Source organism: Aphidius gifuensis, linkage group LG5, assembly GCF_014905175.1.
Source record: "Aphidius gifuensis isolate YNYX2018 linkage group LG5, ASM1490517v1, whole genome shotgun sequence".
In the NCBI taxonomy this organism is placed as follows: Eukaryota; Metazoa; Arthropoda; class Insecta; order Hymenoptera; family Braconidae; genus Aphidius; species Aphidius gifuensis.
The window spans coordinates 7540504-7559520 of NC_057792.1; the positions used below are offsets into that span (position 1 = coordinate 7540504).

Sequence of the window (19017 nt, forward strand, 5' to 3'; positions counted from 1 at the left end):
AATAGTGAAATAAAATAGTGAAACAAATTGACAAAAAAAAAATTAAAACTTATAAATTTTTTATAAAAAAACGGGCTGTAAACAAACAAAAAATGAAATCATTTTAATTGGTAATTTTTATTTTTATTTGTCTTTGAATTTCTTTTGCTTAAAAAAAAATTCAACTTTGACCATTTTTTTGGCTTTCAATCATATTATTATATAACATTATTGTTGTTAATTTTTTTTTGTGTTAAATCTCTATATTGATTCGAATCATATCTACAAAAAATTGTGTTTAATATCTATTAAGTTGTTTTGATTTATAGATATGCAACTTAAATTGTGTATACATTGATTTATTATCTTTTGAAGGACGCATTATACATGTATATTGTTGTAATTGATTATAAATATTATCACTAAAAAAAAAATCAAAAAAAGGCAATTAAAGTCACCTTTAACCCCAAATAATCAATTTTATTACAGCAAACATATATATTTCTCAATTATAAATAAATATTTGATTGAAAAATATTAATGATTTGAGTTAAAAGTGACTTTAAATGAGTCTTTTCGATTGTTTTTGTTTTACTTTTGATCTTTTATACGGTTTTTCTGAAAAACTAAAAAGAAATTGAAAATTTTATAAAAGTAACTTTCGTTTTTTTTTTTTTTTTTACAACCAAAATGATGTTGAAAAAAAATACAATTTTGAAAAAAAAAAAGGGACTATTTCAGATATCTCGAAATTAGAGTGGGTTTAAGCTTATACCCACTCTACTCGAAATTCGATGGTAGCGTCCTCGAAAATTGACGGAAAAAAAAAAAAAAATACGGGTTTTTTAAGGCCAAAATCTACAACATATCAAAAAATGAGCAAAATCGCAGAGGGTCAGGCCGCAAACCCCGTGAATTGGCTAAGAACGCCACATATATATATATATATAATTGTATTATGTTATATCGTTGTCGATAGATGGACTTCGTTAGAGATCGTCAGCGATATATCTATATCTATATATATAAATGTTAAAATGAAAACCTTTGAGGCATATGTTCTCAGCAACTACCCAACCGATCATTATGATTTTTTTTTTTAAATTAAAGAGCTTAGCACGGAGATCGTTTTTAGCGTTTATTCGATTTCATAACTTAATAAACAACCGAGTTATTAATTATTATAAATAATAGCCTGCTACGCTTAGACTTATGCTGCTTTACACTCATACAATCACAGAGTTGGAAAAAGAGAGAGAACGCGCCATAGTCCCAAATGATTTATCTATTTGCATTTAAACATAATCAAAAAGTTGAAAAAAAATTAACAATAATATTTTCGAATCAACTAGCTTAGGAATCATCAGACCGATAGATAAATAGAAGCTGTGTAGGTAAAAATTTTGGTAAATATTCGGTTTAAATGAAATGTGTTATATCAATAGAAAATGTGTAATAAAATGAAAATGTTTACGTTCAAAATTTCTTTGTTGGATAACCTTGGTTTAGATTTTCTATTAATTCTGTCTTTAATAATAATAAAAATGGCAGCACGAAATTATTCAATAATCATCATCATACCTTATCAATCCATTCAAAAAATTAAAAAAGAAAATTTCATTTAAATAATTAAGGTTGATTCCGAATATCTGAATTATTGATAGACTTTCGATTTTTTTGACTTATTTTCTAAATGAAAGAATTATCTATATTGTGAATTTTTTGAATTTTTCTTGTTTGCTTTTTGCGAGATATTTACTGTCAAAGTTGACAACTTTAACACACAAGGTATACGCGTTACCTCATGTTTTTACGAATAACTTTTTTGTGTGTTGATTTAAAACTGTACATTTACTATCAGATTGTAGCCCTGGACGAGACAAAATTTTGATAATTATTTCAATTTTTTCTTCTTTTTCTTTTAATAAATATTTAACTTTTAAACATTAAACTTTGCTAGATGCGCGGCACACTGACATGAACACAAGCATGGTTTTATGTACGACGCAAACTTTGTTTGCTAATAGGTGCTTTTTTGTGTTTATTTTTTTTCCTGTTTATTATCACGCATGCGCAGCTGAATGCGCAGTCAGCAAAAAGTCAGCTTGCAACAGCGTAGGACAAGAGGGGCTGCAGCTCCATGGATCAGCGTGTGTTTTCGCGCACACACATACTACTAAAGAACTTGGTTTTTTCATCAGTGGCACCACAAAAATTTCAGGACACGGGAATAGAAAATAGCGTTATTAATATACGGGCCCTTCGTGGCATAAATATTGGTACGGCGATGGGACTTGGAATCAACCTTAAGGTTGAAAGTAAATCCCATCGTCAAACAAAGTTTCGGCCCAATAGTATGCACTGAAAAAACGTTCCCGCTGCAGGCACGGTCTAGACCTGCCACGGTCTAGATCTATTTATTATTCTAATAGCTATTAGACCGGTAATGGTAGACCGCTACAGTAGCAGGATGTCCATGTAAATCCACAGTAAGCACCCGTATATTCTCGGTAAACTGTACTGCTGATTCAGCAGTACAAGGCACTGCTGTGGCAACTGAATGCGCACGTCTGTATGCGCGGTCATATACGGTTCACGACTTTGACATCACTTATAGGTTAGGATTAAAATTTAGAATTTTTTAAATGTTCAATTAAACATTTCTTTTAAGGCGGTATGTCAAAATATTGAAAAAAGATTCTAACAGATTTCGATCAAAGGAGGCTTATTTTTTAAGTGAAATAAAGATCTCTTTTATCAAATTTTTTTTGTAATTTTCTACCACGATTTAGGTGAGATAATTAGGGTCAAAGTTGACAACAATTAACACTTTTTACACACGTATAGGAAGCATCGGCTCGTTTCTCTTCTATTGAAAAACGCTCTCACAGAAAACCTTCATTTTACTACAGCTTATACTTCTTTAAATTACGAAGATAATAAAAAAAAATCATTGATTTCTACCACGGATTTTGAAAGTTATTCATTATTTAAGACGAAAATTTAGGGTCAAACAGTACCGGGCGAAGCATTGAGAATCTGCTGAAGTAGATTAGTGTGTGTAAATACGAGCCGCCCACACTCATACTTCTAGAGATGCGGCAGTAAAGTATAAAAATTTCAGACATTATGGGGCGCTTATTATTTTTTTGAACTATGGTTATCAGAGTGCCCCTTTGCACCCAAAGAGTCGTCCTACTTTGAGATTTACATACTGCCTTAAAAATTAAATTTTTTACATTTTTAATTTACCGTGTAATATTATTTTTATACTATCATTATAGTTAATGCAATTCCTTTGTTTAATCAATAAGTTAATTTATTATTATTACACGGTAAATTAAAAATGTAAATTTTTTTAATTTATATTCAAATAAAATATATTTTTTCAAATTCTTTTATCCATATTTTTTTATAATATACAAGATTTTAAAATCGATTCATATTCAATAATAATAGTAATATATAATCATATTTATTAATAATTAATATTAATAATATACATATATACATCATTTAATTTATCGAATGAGTCTTTACAGCATACTCATACAGCATTCTTTGTACCGCTCATACGCCTGAACTCATCAACAGTAAAGTCTACCGCTACAGCAGCAGTGCTGTACTGCTTTGAGAGCAGTACAGAAATTCCAAGTTGGGTGTACTGCTCTTACAGCAGTTCAGCGCTTCGCAGTCTATTTTGCTACTTTACTGCTACGGCAGCAGGAACGTGTTTTCAGTGTGTAATCCGTATTGTGAAGAAAAACAGACTGATAATTAAAAAATAGTAGTAGTAAAAATTTTTTTAACGACAAGCATAAATGTATTCTTCCCCTATTCTTATGTGTTAAAGTTGTCAACTTTGACATCCATTATCTAAAAAAAACTAGCATAAAATTTAAAAAATTCATCGAAAAATTTGACTTTATTTGCTACCAAAAAGTTTGGAATAGAAATATTATTTGAGCTAGCAAGTCATTAATTTTTTAAACAATTGATAACATCTCTAAAATTGTAAAATAATCTCGAGCGAAGCCGGGTTAATCAGCTAGTAGATATATATATAACTATATAGTCGTAGATGTAGTCTGCAAAAGTGACATCTTCAACGATCTTCCACAGACGATCACGAATTTTTTCTTGGGTTTTCTTGGTTGAATTTCCAGGTAAAACCCTCCTTAGCTGCCATTGCTAAACTACTCTTGCTAATTTCAAGTGGCAAAATCATCATTTTTACCTGGTTTGAGTTGACATTTAGCAACAAGATGCACTAATAGTACTTTAGTTTCTAATAATGCAAATCGATCAAGCCAATACACATTCTTGGACCTAAATAAAAAAAATTATTATAAATATATGCATTTATAAATTCTATTCTGAAAATTGAAACAATTGATAAGTAATTTTTTCAACATAATAAATGAATGTAAATATATATACCTAAACCAAATGGCATGTATGCTGGAGAATTCAAAGTGCCTTTTGGGTCTTCAATAAATCTATCTGGATAAAATTTGTCAGGTTCATCAAAATATATTGGATCTCTTTGAATTGCAAAAACTGGAAACCATATAAAATCACCAGGTTCAAGGCGGTGTGGTTTTGCTCCTGGCAATGTTGGAGGTAATTCAAAACTTTTCGAACAAACTCTGTCAAGAAATCCAGCAATCGGATAGTATCTGAGTGTTTCGTTAATGACTGCGTCAAGATATGCAAGTCTATTTACAGCTTCATATGTTACATCCCCATTTGTTCTTTCTAACATTTCATCAATTTCGTTTTGAAGCTTTGCTTGAATCTCAGGATTAGCAGCGATTTGGTGAACAACGAATGACATGAGGCTCGATGTCGTATCGAAGCCCTGAATTCGTAAAAAAGAAAATATACATATAATATATAATTTATTTATATTATACATATTTATGGAGTTTTTTGTTCAAAGTAAATGTAATAAACAAAATTAATTCAAATTTTATTTAAATTGTTAACAAACCCAAAAAAAGAAGATGAAAGCTTGTGGTGTCATATCTCCTATCGAAAGAGTTGGTCCAGTCTTATTGGCTCTTGTCTCCATCATCAATTGAATCATGTCTGGTCTTGTGATTCCTTTTTCATCTTTGTACGTACTGTATCTTCTACTTTTGAAAATCCATCTGCTCTACTATCAATTATTCTTATGTTGAATAATCTTGAGAAATTTGGAAAACTCCGAACAAAGAAAAATTTACGGACATTAATCCTTCAAAGTTTGTAGCCTTTCTACCAAGTACATAAAAATCATTAGTTTTATCTTTCATTGAATTTATTGATATTCCAAATGCACAAGTTGTTATAACATCATTTGTATAACGACAAAATGCATCTTTCGAAAATATTTCAAGTGGTTTTCTTTTGAATCTTTCACAAGGTAGTCAACAAAATTTTCAGCACAATTTGACATTAATTTAAACATTCCTTTCATTTTACTTGATGTAAAGGCAGGAGTAAGAAGATTTCTTATTTCTCGCCACCTATCATCGTGTGTAATGAAAAAGATTGTTACCAAAAGTGGCTCTACTTCGGGATTAACAACAAAAGAACGATGATTAACAAAATGATCAAAATTTTTATAGCAATTGATTTAATTAGTTCTGGATCACGTATTAGTACAGTTGGACTACCAAAGTCATAAAACCAACGTATTTAGTACATCTTTATTTATATATTATACACATTTTGGATGTAATGAAACACTGAAATTCTCCTGAAACAATGATGCTCCCATATTTCCCAACAGTGGCCATGGTTTAATATGTGGAATTTCATGTTTTTCAAAATACTTCTACCCTTTCCCAGATTTGAAAAATAAATATACACAATTATAAAACTAAAAAACTCAAAAGCAACGTCCAAGTATCCATCATTACAAAACTATCGAAGGAATATTAAAATTCAGCTACAGATCTTTTAGACATGCAAGTCTATAATGCACTAAACATTTCAGTTAATGCGAAAACTGAAACACATATATATGCAGTTGTTCTGTGCAAGTGTTTGTAATTAAATGACAGCGCAAATGTTTGATAAAAAATTTATCTCATGGTCATCATAATGATCAAGTGAGTTATGACCTTTATTGACAATGATGCGTAGAATAAATAATAAAAAGCTGATGTAAAATAAAAATTTTTCCTTTGTTTATATCTACATGAAACTAACTAAATAAATATATATTTAATAAGAAAGTCAAAATAAACAGTTTTTCAAGGATTATCGAGACACTGAGAAAAGTAATTAGTATATTATTTACATAAAAAGTAAATGGAATTTTTACATTTGAATAATGTGCAAGAACAATTTAAAACAGATAAAGATTATATTTTATATTATATTTACATTAAAATTCATTATTAAAAATTTTAACTTGGTCATTTCCCAAGAACAAAAACATTATAATGAATTTGCAAAACTTCCTTTTTTGTGTTAATATTATTTTTATACTTGATGGAGATAAAAATTAATTTGGAAAATTTGTTTATCGACTCTATTGTCATATTATTATGTAAAATTTACATTTTTCAATCAACCGTAATAAAATTCCAAGAATAAGAAAATATGCTTGGAGAGAGGATTGAAAAATAAATTATAGGCTTGCCAGTAATTAATATTTATAGATAAATAAAATACCAAGGACAAGCAGTAGACACAGAAATTGTATCTACATCAATTCCTCAGGTACTGCTTCCTCATAGTATTTTAATTTTATAAAACAAACTAATTACAATAAAGCTTGCTGAAGAATTAAGTATATATACAGAGAAATTATGCTAATACAATAAATGGAACATTAAATTATTTTTTGTTTGTAGCTTGTCAAATTAGTAGTCAGGCAATTTAGAAATCGCAAGTTCGAGTCCACGATGTAAACATTTTTAAAAATATAGATTTAGACTGTTAGAAAAGTATTATAAAAAGTGAAGTGTACTCGAAAAATTAGTAAAATAATGTTTCTATAAATATTATATAAATATTAGTCAAAAACAGAATAAGTAAATTTCATATGATAAAATAGTGAAATAAAATAGTGAAACAAATTGACAAAAAAAATTAAAACTTATAAATTTTTATAAAAACGGGTTGTAAACAAACAAAAAATGAAATCATTTTAATTGGTAATTTTTATTTTTATTTGTCTTTGAATTCTTTTGCTTAAAAAAATTCAACTTTGACCATTTTTGGCTTTCAATCATATTATTATATAACATTATTGTTGTTAATTTTTTTTGTGTTAAATCTCTATATTGATTCGAATCATATCCACAAAAATTGTGTTTAATATCTATTAAGTTGTTTTGATTTATAGATATGCAACTTAAAGTGTATACATTGATTTATTATCTTTTGAAGGACGCATTATACATGTATATTGTTGTAATTGATTATAAATATTATCACTAAAAAAAATCAAAAAAGGCAATTAAAGTCACCTTTAACCCCAAATAATCAATTTTATTACAGCAAACATATATATTTTCAATTATAAATAAATATTTGATTGAAATATTAATGATTTGTTAAAAGTGACTTTAAATGAGTCTTTTCGATTGTTTTTGTTTTACTTTTGATCTTTTATACTTTTTTCTGAAAAACTAAAAAGAAATTGAAAATTTTATAAAAGTAACTTTCGTTTTACAACCAAAATGATGTTGAAAAAATACAATTTGAAAAAAGGGACTATTTCAGATATCTCGAAATTAGAGTGGGTTTAAGCTTATACCCACTCTACTCGAAATCGATGGTAGCGTCCCTGAAAATTATTGACGGAAAAAAAAATACGGGTTTTTTAAGGCCAAAATCTACAACATATCAAAAATGGCAAAATCGCAGAGGGTCAGGCCGCAAACCCCGTGAATTGGCTAAGAACGCCATACATATATATATATATATATTGTATTATGTTATATCGTTGTCGATAGATGGACTTCGTTAGAGATCGTCAGCGATATATTTTATCTATATATATAAATGTGAAAATGAAAACCTTTGAGGCATATGTTCTCAGTAACTACCCAACCGATCATTATGATTTTTTTTTTAAATTAAAGAGCTTAGCACGGAGATCGTTTTTAGCGTTTATTCGATTTCATAACTTAATAAACAACCGAGTTATTAATTATTATAAATAATAGCCTGCTACGCTTAGACTTATGCTGCTTTTACACTCATACAATCACAGAGTTGGAAAGAGAGAGAACGCGCCATAGTCCCAAATGATTTATCTATTTGTATTTAAACATAATCAAAAAGTTGAAAAATTACAATAAATATTTTCGAATCAACTAGCTTAGGAATCATCAGACCGATAGATAAATAGAAGCTGTGTAGGTAAAAATTTTGGTAAATATTCGGTTTAAATGAAATGTGTTATATCAATAGAAAATGTGTAATAAAATGAAAATGTTTACGTTCAAAATTTTTTGTTGGATAACCTTGGTTTAGATTTTCTATTAATTTGTCTTTAATAATAATAAAATGGCAGCACGAAATTATTCAATAATCATCATCATACCTTATCAATCCATTCAAAAAATTAAAAAAGAAAATCTCATTTAAATAATTAAGGTTGATTCCGAATATCTGAATTATTGATAGACTTTCGATTTTTTTGACTTATTTTCTAAATGAAAGAATTATCTATATTGTGAATTTTTTTGAATTTTTTCTTGTTTGCTTTTTGGAGATATTTACTGTCAAAGTTGACAACTTTAACACACAAGGTATACGCGTTACCTCATGTTTTACGAATAACTTTTTTGTGTGTTGATTTAAAACTGTACATTTACTATCAGATTGTAGCCCTGGACGAGACAAAATTTTGATAATTATTTCAATTTTTCTTCTTTTCTTTAATAAATATTTAACTTTAAACATTAAACTTTGCTAGATGCGCGGCACACCGACATGAACACAAGCATGGTTTTGGCGTACGACGCAAACTTTGTTTGCTAATAGGTGCTTTTGGGCGTTTATTTTTTCCTGTTATTATCACGCATGCGCAGCTGAATGCGCAGTCAGCAAAAAGTCAGTTTGCAACAGCGTAGTGACAAGAGGGCTGCAGCTCCATGGATCAGCGTGTGTTTTCGCGCACACACATACTACTAAAGAACTTGGTTTTTTCATCAGTGGCACCACAAAATTTCAGGACACGGGAATAGAAAATAGCGTTATTAATATACGGCCCTTCGTGGCATAAATATTGGTACGGCGATGGGACTTGGAATCAACCTTAAGGTTGAAAGTAAATCCCATCGTCAAACAAAGTTTCGGCCCAATAGTATGCACTGAAAACGTTCCCGCTGCAGGCACGGTCTAGACCTGCCACGGTCTAGATCTATTTATTATTCTAATAGCTATTAGACCGGTAATGGTAGACCGCTACAGTAGCAGGATGTCCATGTAAATCAACAGTAAACACCCGTATATTTTCGGTAAACTGTACTGCTGATTCAGCAGTACAAAGCACTGCTGTGGCAACTGAATGCGCACATCTATATGCGCGGTCATATACGGTTCACGACTTTGACATCACTTATAGGTTAGGATTAATATTTAGAACTTTTTAAATCTTCAATTAAAAATTTCTTTTAAGGCGGTATGTCAAAATATTGAAAAAAGATTCCCTCTCACAGATTTCGATCAAAGGAGGCTTATTTTTTAAGTGAAATAAAGATCTCTTTTATCAAATTTTTTTTGTAATTTTCTACCACGATTTAGGTGAGATAATTAGGGTCAAAGTTGACAACAATTAACACTTTTTACACACGTATAGGAAGCATCGGCTCGTTTTCTCTTCTATTGAAAAAACGCTCTCACAGAAAACCTTCATTTTACTACAGCTTATACTTCTTTAAATTACGAAGATAATAAAAAAAAATCATTGATTTCTACCACGGATTTTGAAAGTTATTCATTATTTAAGACGAAAATTTAGGGTCAAACAGTACCGGGCGAAGCATTGAGAATCTGCTGAAGTAGATTAGTGTGTGTAAATACGAGCCGCCCACACTCATACTTCTAGAGATGCGGCAGTAAAGTATAAAAATTTCAGACATTATGGGGCGCTTATTATTTTTTTGAACTATGGTTATCAGAGTGCCCCTTTGCACCCAAAGAGTCGTCCTACTTTGAGATTTACATACTGCCTTAAAAATTAAATTTTTTACATTTTTAATTTACCGTGTAATATTATTTTTATACTATCATTATAGTTAATGCAATTCCTTTGTTTAATCAATAAGTTAATTTATTATTATTACACGGTAAATTAAAAATGTAAATTTTTTTTTTTTTAATTCTATATTCAAATAAAATATATTTTTTTCAAATTCTTTATCCATATTTTTTTATAATATACAAGATTTTAAAATCGATTCATATTCAATAATAATAGTAATATATAATCATATTTATTAATAATTAATATTAATAATATACATATATACATCATTTAATTTATCGAATGAGTCTTTACAGCATACTCATACAGCATTCTTTGTACCGCTCATACGCCTGAACTCATCAACAGTAAAGTCTACCGCTACAGCAGCAGTGCTGTACTGCTTTGAGAGCAGTACAGAAATTCCAAGTTGGGTGTACTGCTCTTACAGCAGTTCAGCGCTTCGCAGTCTATTTTGCTACTTTACTGCTACGGCAGCAGGAACGTGTTTTCAGTGTGTAATCCGTATTGTGAAGAAAAACAGACTGATAATTAAAAAATAGTAGTAGTAAAAATTTTTTTAACGACAAGCATAAATGTGTATTCTTCCCCTATTCTTATGTGTTAAAGTTGTCAACTTTGACATCCATTATCTAAAAAAAAAAAACTAGCATAAAAATTTAAAAAAAATTCATCGAAAAAAATTCTGACTTTTATTTGCTACCATAAAGTGTTGTTTAGATTTATTATTTGGAGCTAGCAAGTCATTAATTTTTTAAATCATTTGATAACATCTCTAAAATTGTAAAAATAATCTCGAGCGAAGCCGGGTTAATCAGCTAGTAGATATATATAACTATATAGTCGTAGATGTAGTCTGCAAAAGTGACATCTTCAACGATCTTCCACAGACGATCACGAATTTTTTTCTTGGGTTTTTCTTGGTTGAATTTCCAGGTAAAACCCTCCTTTAGCTGCCATTGCTAAACTACTCTTGCTAATTTCAAGTGGCAAAATCATTTTTTTACCTGGTTTGAGTTGACATTTAGCAACAAGATGCACTAATAGTACTTTAGTTTCTAATAATGCAAATCGATTGCCAATACACATTCTTGGACCTAAATAAAAAAAATTATTATAAATATATGCATTTATAAATTCTATTCTGAAAATTGAAACAATTGATAAGTAATTTTTTCAACATAATAAATGAATGTAAATATATATACCTAAACCAAATGGCATGTATGCTGGAGAATTCAAAGTGCCTTTTGGGTCTTCAATAAATCTATCTGGATAAAATTTGTCAGGTTCATCAAAATATATTGGATCTCTTTGAATTGCAAAAACTGGAAACCATATAAAATCACCAGGTTCAAGGCGGTGTGGTTTTGCTCCTGGCAATGTTGGAGGTAATTCAAAACTTTTCGAACAAACTCTGTCAAGAAATCCAGCAATCGGATAGTATCTGAGTGTTTCGTTAATGACTGCGTCAAGATATGCAAGTCTATTTACAGCTTCATATGTTACATCCCCATTTGTTCTTTCTAACATTTCATCAATTTCGTTTTGAAGCTTTGCTTGAATCTCAGGATTAGCAGCGATTTGGTGAACAACGAATGACATGAGGCTCGATGTCGTATCGAAGCCCTGAATTCGTAAAAAAGAAAATATACATATAATATATAATTTATTTATAATTATACATGGCATTTATGGAGTTTTTTTTTTGTTCAAAGTAAATGTGTAATATACAGAATTCATTCAAATTTTATTTAAATTGTTAACAAACCCCAAAAAAGAAGATGAAAGCTTGTGATGTCATATCTCCTATCGAAAGAGTTGGTCCAGTCTTATTGGCTCTTGTCTCCATCATCAATTGAATCATGTCTGGTCTTGTGATTCCTTTTTCATCTCTTGTACGTACTGTATCTTCTACAATTTTTTTGAAAAATCCATCTGCTCTACTATCAATTATTCTTATGTTGAATAATCTTGAGAAATTTGGAAAACTCCGAACAAAGAAAAATTTTACGGACATTAATCCTTCAAAGTTTGTAGCCTTTCTACCAAGTACATAAAAATCATTAGTTTTATCTTTCATTGAATTTATTGATATTCCAAATGCACAAGTTGCTATAACATCATTTGTATAACGACAAAATGCATCTTTCGAAAATATTTCAAGTGGTTTTTCTTTTGAATCTTTCACAAGGTAGTCAACAAAATTTTCAGCACAATTTGACATTAATTTAAACATTCCTTTCATTTTACTTGATGTAAAGGCAGGAGTAAGAAGATTTCTTATTTCTCGCCACCTATCATCGTGTAATGAAAAAAGATTGTTACCAAAAAGTGGCTCTACTTCGGGATTAACAAAAGAACGATGATTAACAAAATGATCAAAATTTTTTATAGCAATTGATTTAATTAGTTCTGGATCACGTATTAGTACAGTTGGACTACCAAAGTCATAAAAACCAACGTATTTAGCATCTTTATTTATATTATACACATTTTGGATGTAATGAAACACTGAAATTCTCCGAAACAATGATGCTCCCATATTTCCCAACAGTGGCCATGGTTTAATATGTGGAATTTCATGTTTTTCAAAATACTTCACTTTCCCAGATTGAAAATAAATATACACAATTATAAAAACTAAAAAACTCAAAAGCAACGTCCAAGTATCCATCATTACAAAAAAACTATCGAAGCGAATATTAAAATTCAGCTACAGATCTTTTAGACATGCAAGTCTATAATGCACTAAACATTTCAGTCTAATGCGAAAACTGAAACACATATATATGCAGTTGTCTTGCAAGTGTTTGTAATTAAATGACAGCGCAAATGTTTGATAAAATTTATCTCATGGTCATAATGATCAAGTGAGTTATGACCTTTGCTGACAATGATGCGTAGAATAAATAATAAAAAAAGCTGATGTAAAATAAATTTTTTTCCTTGTTTATATCTACATGGAAACTAACTAAATAAATATATATTTAATAAGAAACAAAATAAACAGTTTTTCAAGGATTATCGAGACACTGAGAAAAGTAATTAGTATATTATTTACATAAAAAGAATAGAATTTTTACATTTGAATAATGTGGCAAGAACAATTTAAAAAACAGATAAAGATTATATTTTATATTATATTTACATTAAAATTTACATTAAAAATTTTAACTTGGTCATTTCCAAGAACAAAAAACATTATATACGAATTTTGTGTAAAACTTCCTTTTTTTTGTGTTAATATTATTTTTATACTTGATGGAGATAAAAATTAATTTGAAAATTTGTTTATCGACTCTATTGTCATATTATTATGTAAAATTTACATTTTTTCAATCAACCGTAATTAAAATTCCAAGAATAAGAAAATATGCTTGGAGGAGAGGATTGAAAAATAAATTATAGGCTTGCCAGTAATTAATATTTATAGATAAATAAAATACCAAGGACAAGCAGTAGACACAGAAATTGTAATCTACATCAATTCCTCAGGTACTGCTTCCTCATAGTATTTTAATTTTATAAAACAAACTAATTACAATAAAGCTTGCTGAAGAATTAATGTATATATACAGAGAAATTATGCTAATACAATAAATGGAACATTAAATTATTTTTGTTTGTAGCTTGTCAAATTAGTAGTCAGGCAATTTAGGAAATCGCAAGTTCGAGTCCACGATGTAACATTTTTTAAAAATATAGATTTAGACTGTTAGAAAAGTATTATAAAAAAAAAGTGAAGTGTACTCGAAAAATTAGTAAAATAATGTTTTCTATAAATATTATATAAATATTAGTCAAAAAACAGAATAAGTAAATTTCATATGATAAAATAGTGAAATAAAATAGTGAAACAAATTGACAAAAAAAAAATTAAAACTTATAAATTTTTTATAAAAAAACGGGCTGTAAACAAACAAAAAATGAAATCATTTTAATTGGTAATTTTTATTTTTATTTGTCTTTGAATTCCTCTTTTGCTTAAAAAAAAATTCAACTTTGACCATTTTTTTGGCTTTCAATCATATTATTATATAACATTATTGTTGTTAATTTTTTTTTGTGTTAAATCTCTATATTGATTCGAATCATATCTACAAAAAATTGTGTTTAATATCTATTAAGTTGTTTTGATTTATAGATATGCAACTTAAATTGTGTATACATTGAAATATAATAGAATTTTCGAAATAATAAATTTGTAAAATGTTTATACAAATTTTGTTTGTTATACATAACTTTACAAGTTTTTGTTTGTTAAATTAACTTTTAACATATATAAATGAAAATTTAATGTAAAAATAACGATAATATTTGGAGGTCAAAATCGTGCCTAATGCAGAATATGAAATATGGGAATATCTACGGTATCAATAAAACACTTTTATACAATATTGCAAGAAAATTATTAGCTGTTACACAAATTTAGTTCAGATGTAATATATATATATATATATATATTTGTATTATGTTATATGGTTGTCGATAGATGGACTTCATTAAAGATCGTCAGCGATATATTATATATATAAGTATTATAGTCGTAGATATAGACTGCAAAAGTGACATCTTCAACGATCTTCCATAGACAATCACGAATTTTTTTCCTGGCTTTTTCTTGGTTGAATTTCCAGGTAAAACCCTCCTTTAGCGGTCATTGCTAAAATACTCTTGCTGAGTTCAAGTGGCACATTCATTTTTTTACCTGGTTTGAGTTGACATTTAGAAACAAGATGCACTAATAGTACTTTAGTCTCTAATAATGCAAATCGATTTCCAATACACATTCTTGGACCTAAATAAAAAAAATTATTATAAATATATGCATTTATAAATTCTATTCTGAAAATTGAAACAATTGATAAGTAATTTTTTCAACATAATAAATGAATGTAAATATATATACCTAAACCAAACGGCATGTATGCTGGAGAATTCAGAGTGCCTTTTGGGTCTTCAATAAATCTATCTGGATAAAATTTTTCAGGTTCATCAAAATATACTGGATCTCTTTGAATGGCAAAGACTGGAAACCATAGAAAATCACCAGGTTCAAGACGGTGTGGTTTTGCTCCTGGCAATGTTGGAGGTAATTCAAAACTTTTCGAACAAACTCTGTCAAGAAATCCAGCAATCGGATAGTATCTAAGTGTTTCGTTAATGACTGCATCAAGATATGCAAGTCTATTTACAGCTTCATATGTTACATCCCCATTTGTTCTTTCAAACATTTCATCAATTTCGGTTTGAAGCTTTGTTTGAATCTCAGGATTAGCAGCGACTTCGTGAACAACGAATGACATGAGGCTTGATGTCGTATCAAAGCCCTGAATTTGTACAAAAGAAAGTATACATATTTAATATATAATAAAAAATTTATTTATAGGTATATATTTAATGGCTTTTATGGCTTTTATTAAACAAAGAATTAATAGTTGTTTGGACAAATTATGTTTGAGCAATATACTGATATTTGATTCTACCTGGACTTGAACTGGGTTATTTGTGTGACATCCTGAAATATTACCACTCGGCCACGGCGGCTATAGCGAAATTAATGATTAAGTTTCTGATTTGAATGAAGTCAACCAAAGACCAGCTCTTGGCCTTCCGAGAGTTAGCCAAAGCTTGGCCAGTGATGGCAACCATGCGTTGGCCATTTAAGGATCACTAAGGATTGGCCAATGAATGGCAACTCAGCAACAGTCATTGAATACCTGCCAGAACTTGGCTGATGATTGGCACCCAGAATAAAAATTTTAAGGACTGAAAAAGTCTTGGGGTCTAAAAAAGCATGGAAAAAGTATTGAGAATAGGGAAAAAGGCCTGATATTCGGGTCACGGTATTTTTTATTGTCAAGGTATTTGAATTTTGTCTGGAAAAACAAAAAAGTGTTTAGATTAAAGACTTTATTGTCTGGATACGTATCGTTGTCTGGATACGTACGTTGTGAACACTGAAAATTATACCGGATAAATCTTGAAATTCCGAGCTTTTCGAAGTAATTTCCAAAAGTCTTATTTTTCAATACTTTTTCAGGACAGTCCTGAAAAATAGTGATTTTAGCAATCATCACTATTTCATTCGTCTTATTTCGAAACTTGAAACTAAATCAGTCAAGGCTTGGGCAATCATTGGCAAACAAGAAATGGCCATTTATAAGTTCTGCTATAGCTTTATAAAGCTTGGATAATAACTGGCAACCAAGCAAGGGCCATCCATGTCTCAGCCATGATTTGGCCAATTTATATGGTTGCCAATCATTGGCCATCTAAGAATCAGCCAGGTTTGGCCTATGCATTGTTACATATCATTAGGCAGCCAAGACTTGGCCATGGATTAAAACCATGCATCGTCGGCAGTACAATAATAGGCCAGTCATTTACCAAGTATTTACCACGAATGACCCATGCCTGGCTACCAATCATTAAGTGTCATTAATGATATTATAATATTATATTATAACATTAGAAATGAAAAGCCGTTCATACCATTTGTGTAATATACAGAATTCATTCAAATTTTATTTAAATTGTTAACAAACCCCAAAAAAGAAGATGAAAGCTTGTGATGTCATATCTCCTATCGAAAGAGTTGGTCCAGTCTTATTGGCTCTTGTCTCCATCATCAATTGAATCATGTCTGGTCTTGTGATTCCTTTTTCATCTCTTGTACGTACTGTATCTTCTACAATTTTTTTGAAAAATCCATCTGCTCTACTATCAATTATTCTTATGTTGAATAATCTTGAGAAATTTGGAAAACTCCGAACAAAGAAAAATTTTACGGACATTAATCCTTCAAAGTTTGTAGCCTTTCTACCAAGTACATAAAAATCATTAGTTTTATCTTTCATTGAATTTATTGATATTCCAAATGCACAAGTTGCTATAACATCATTTGTATAACGACAAAATGCATCTTTCGAAAATATTTCAAGTGGTTTTTCTTTTGAATCTTTCACAAGGTAGTCAACAAAATTTTCAGCACAATTTGACATTAATTTAAACATTCCTTTCATTTTACTTGATGTAAAGGCAGGAGTAAGAAGATTTCTTATTTCTCGCCACCTATCATCGTGTAATGAAAAAAGATTGTTACCAAAAAGTGGCTCTACTTCGGGATTAACAAAAGAACGATGATTAACAAAATGATCAAAATTTTTTATAGCAATTGATTTAATTAGTTCTGGATCACGTATAACTACAGTTGGACTACCAAAGTCATAAAAACCAACGTATTTAGCATCTTTATTTAGATTATACACATTTTGCATGTAATGAAACATTGAAATTCTTCGAAACAATAATGCGCCCACATTTCCCAACAGTGGCCATGGTTTAATATGTGGAATTCCATGTTTTTCAAAAAACTTCACTTTGCCAGATTGATAATAAATATACACAGTTATAAAAACTAAAATACTCCAAAGAACCGTCCAAATATCCATTATTACAAAAATACTATCGAGGCGAATATTAAAATTCAGCTTAGACATATACAAGCCTAAAATTCACTAAACATTTCAGTCTAAGGCGAAAAATGAAATATACGCATATATTCAGTTGTCTGTTCGACTGTTTGTTATTGTATGACAGGACAAATGTTTGATAAAAAAAATTTATCTCATGGTCATAATGATCAAGTGAGTTATGACCTTTGCTGACAATGATGCGTAGAATCAATATTTTAAAAAAATGAGACGTAAAAATAATTTTTTTTCATCGTTTATATCTACATAAAAACAAAGTATAAATAATATACATTAATAAGAAACAAAATAAACAGTTGTTCAAGCATTATCGAGACACCGAGAAAAGTAATTGGTATATTTCTAAATCTAAACTTATAAATATAAATAAATATTTATATGTCCGACTAGAATTTTTTGAAGGGGTCTTATTGAGACCAAATTGGGGTGCTCTCTAATTGAGATTAGGTATACGAATAACTCTATCCAATGGTGACCCAACTCATAAGTGTATATGATAACGCATGGCCTTCATTGGTTACCGAATCAGGGTAAAGATTGGTATACCAAAGATTAAGTATACTTTACAGACTGTTAAGTCTTAACTATTCTTCCAAATGTTATTATTACTTATTTTTTTCATGTAGTTTTTTACTATCAGTAACTAGTTTGATACTATCAGTATTAAATGTCATTAAAGTGTGTGTGCGAGTATGAGATAATAATAATAATAATAATATCCACATTATCTACAGATAAACAAATTAATAAAAAATAATAATTATTTATATTTAATATTATTGGTATTAGTATTGATATAAATATTATTAATAATAATAATTAAAAAAATACTCCCAAACCGCATACCCTGCACAATTTCTAGAGATATTTTTGCATTTTTTTTTTTAAATGCCATCCAACGAAAACTTGGTTGAAGCCCAATGCAGTTGCCCAAGTTTTGTCTATACCCAATGAAAACCGGATGGGGTCTCAATGCCGTGTTGGAAGCATTTCTAGTTGGGTGTTATTCTTTATAAAAAAAGGTTCGATGAATAAATATTAATTATACTTGAAAAATACACTTCTTGTATGCGTAAACTTGACTTCGTATATACAATAAATAAAACATTAAATTATTTTTGTTTGCAGCTTGTCAAATTGGTAGTTGGGTAATTTAGAAAGTTGCAGGTTCGAGTCCCCGATGGATCATCTTATAAAAATGAAGATTTTTTTTGTCTTTGCATTTCTTTTTTGCTTGAAAAAAAAATTTAACTTTAACCATTTTTTTGGCTTTTAATCATATCATTATATAACATTATTATTATTTTTTTTTTTATGTTGAAT

General features: G+C 29.3%; 2 protein-coding genes and 1 pseudogene across 2 annotated transcripts; all 3 read right to left on the bottom strand.

Annotated features, from left to right (window-relative positions):
* Positions 1 to 4046: 4046 nt before the first annotated feature.
* On the bottom strand, positions 4047 to 5649 carry LOC122856325 (annotated as a pseudogene).
* A 4745-nt stretch (positions 5650 to 10394) lies between these two features.
* Positions 10395 to 14371, bottom strand: LOC122857455 (cytochrome P450 9e2-like). The gene is made up of 3 exons (XM_044159627.1): positions 11967 to 14371; positions 11404 to 11824; positions 10395 to 11292 (listed from the first exon to the last, which is right to left on the bottom strand). The coding sequence occupies exons 1-3, from the start codon at positions 12873 to 12875 to the stop codon at positions 11090 to 11092; spliced, it is 1533 nt and encodes a 510-aa protein (XP_044015562.1). The 5' UTR covers positions 12876 to 14371; the 3' UTR covers positions 10395 to 11089.
* LOC122857452 (cytochrome P450 9e2-like) lies at positions 14265 to 17788 on the bottom strand. Its single transcript, XM_044159623.1, has 3 exons — positions 16747 to 17788; positions 15108 to 15528; positions 14265 to 14996 (listed from the first exon to the last, which is right to left on the bottom strand). Exons 1-3 carry the CDS (start codon positions 17698 to 17700, stop codon positions 14794 to 14796), a joined length of 1578 nt encoding a protein of 525 aa, XP_044015558.1. The 5' UTR covers positions 17701 to 17788; the 3' UTR covers positions 14265 to 14793.
* Between the last annotated feature and the right edge of the window lie 1229 nt (positions 17789 to 19017).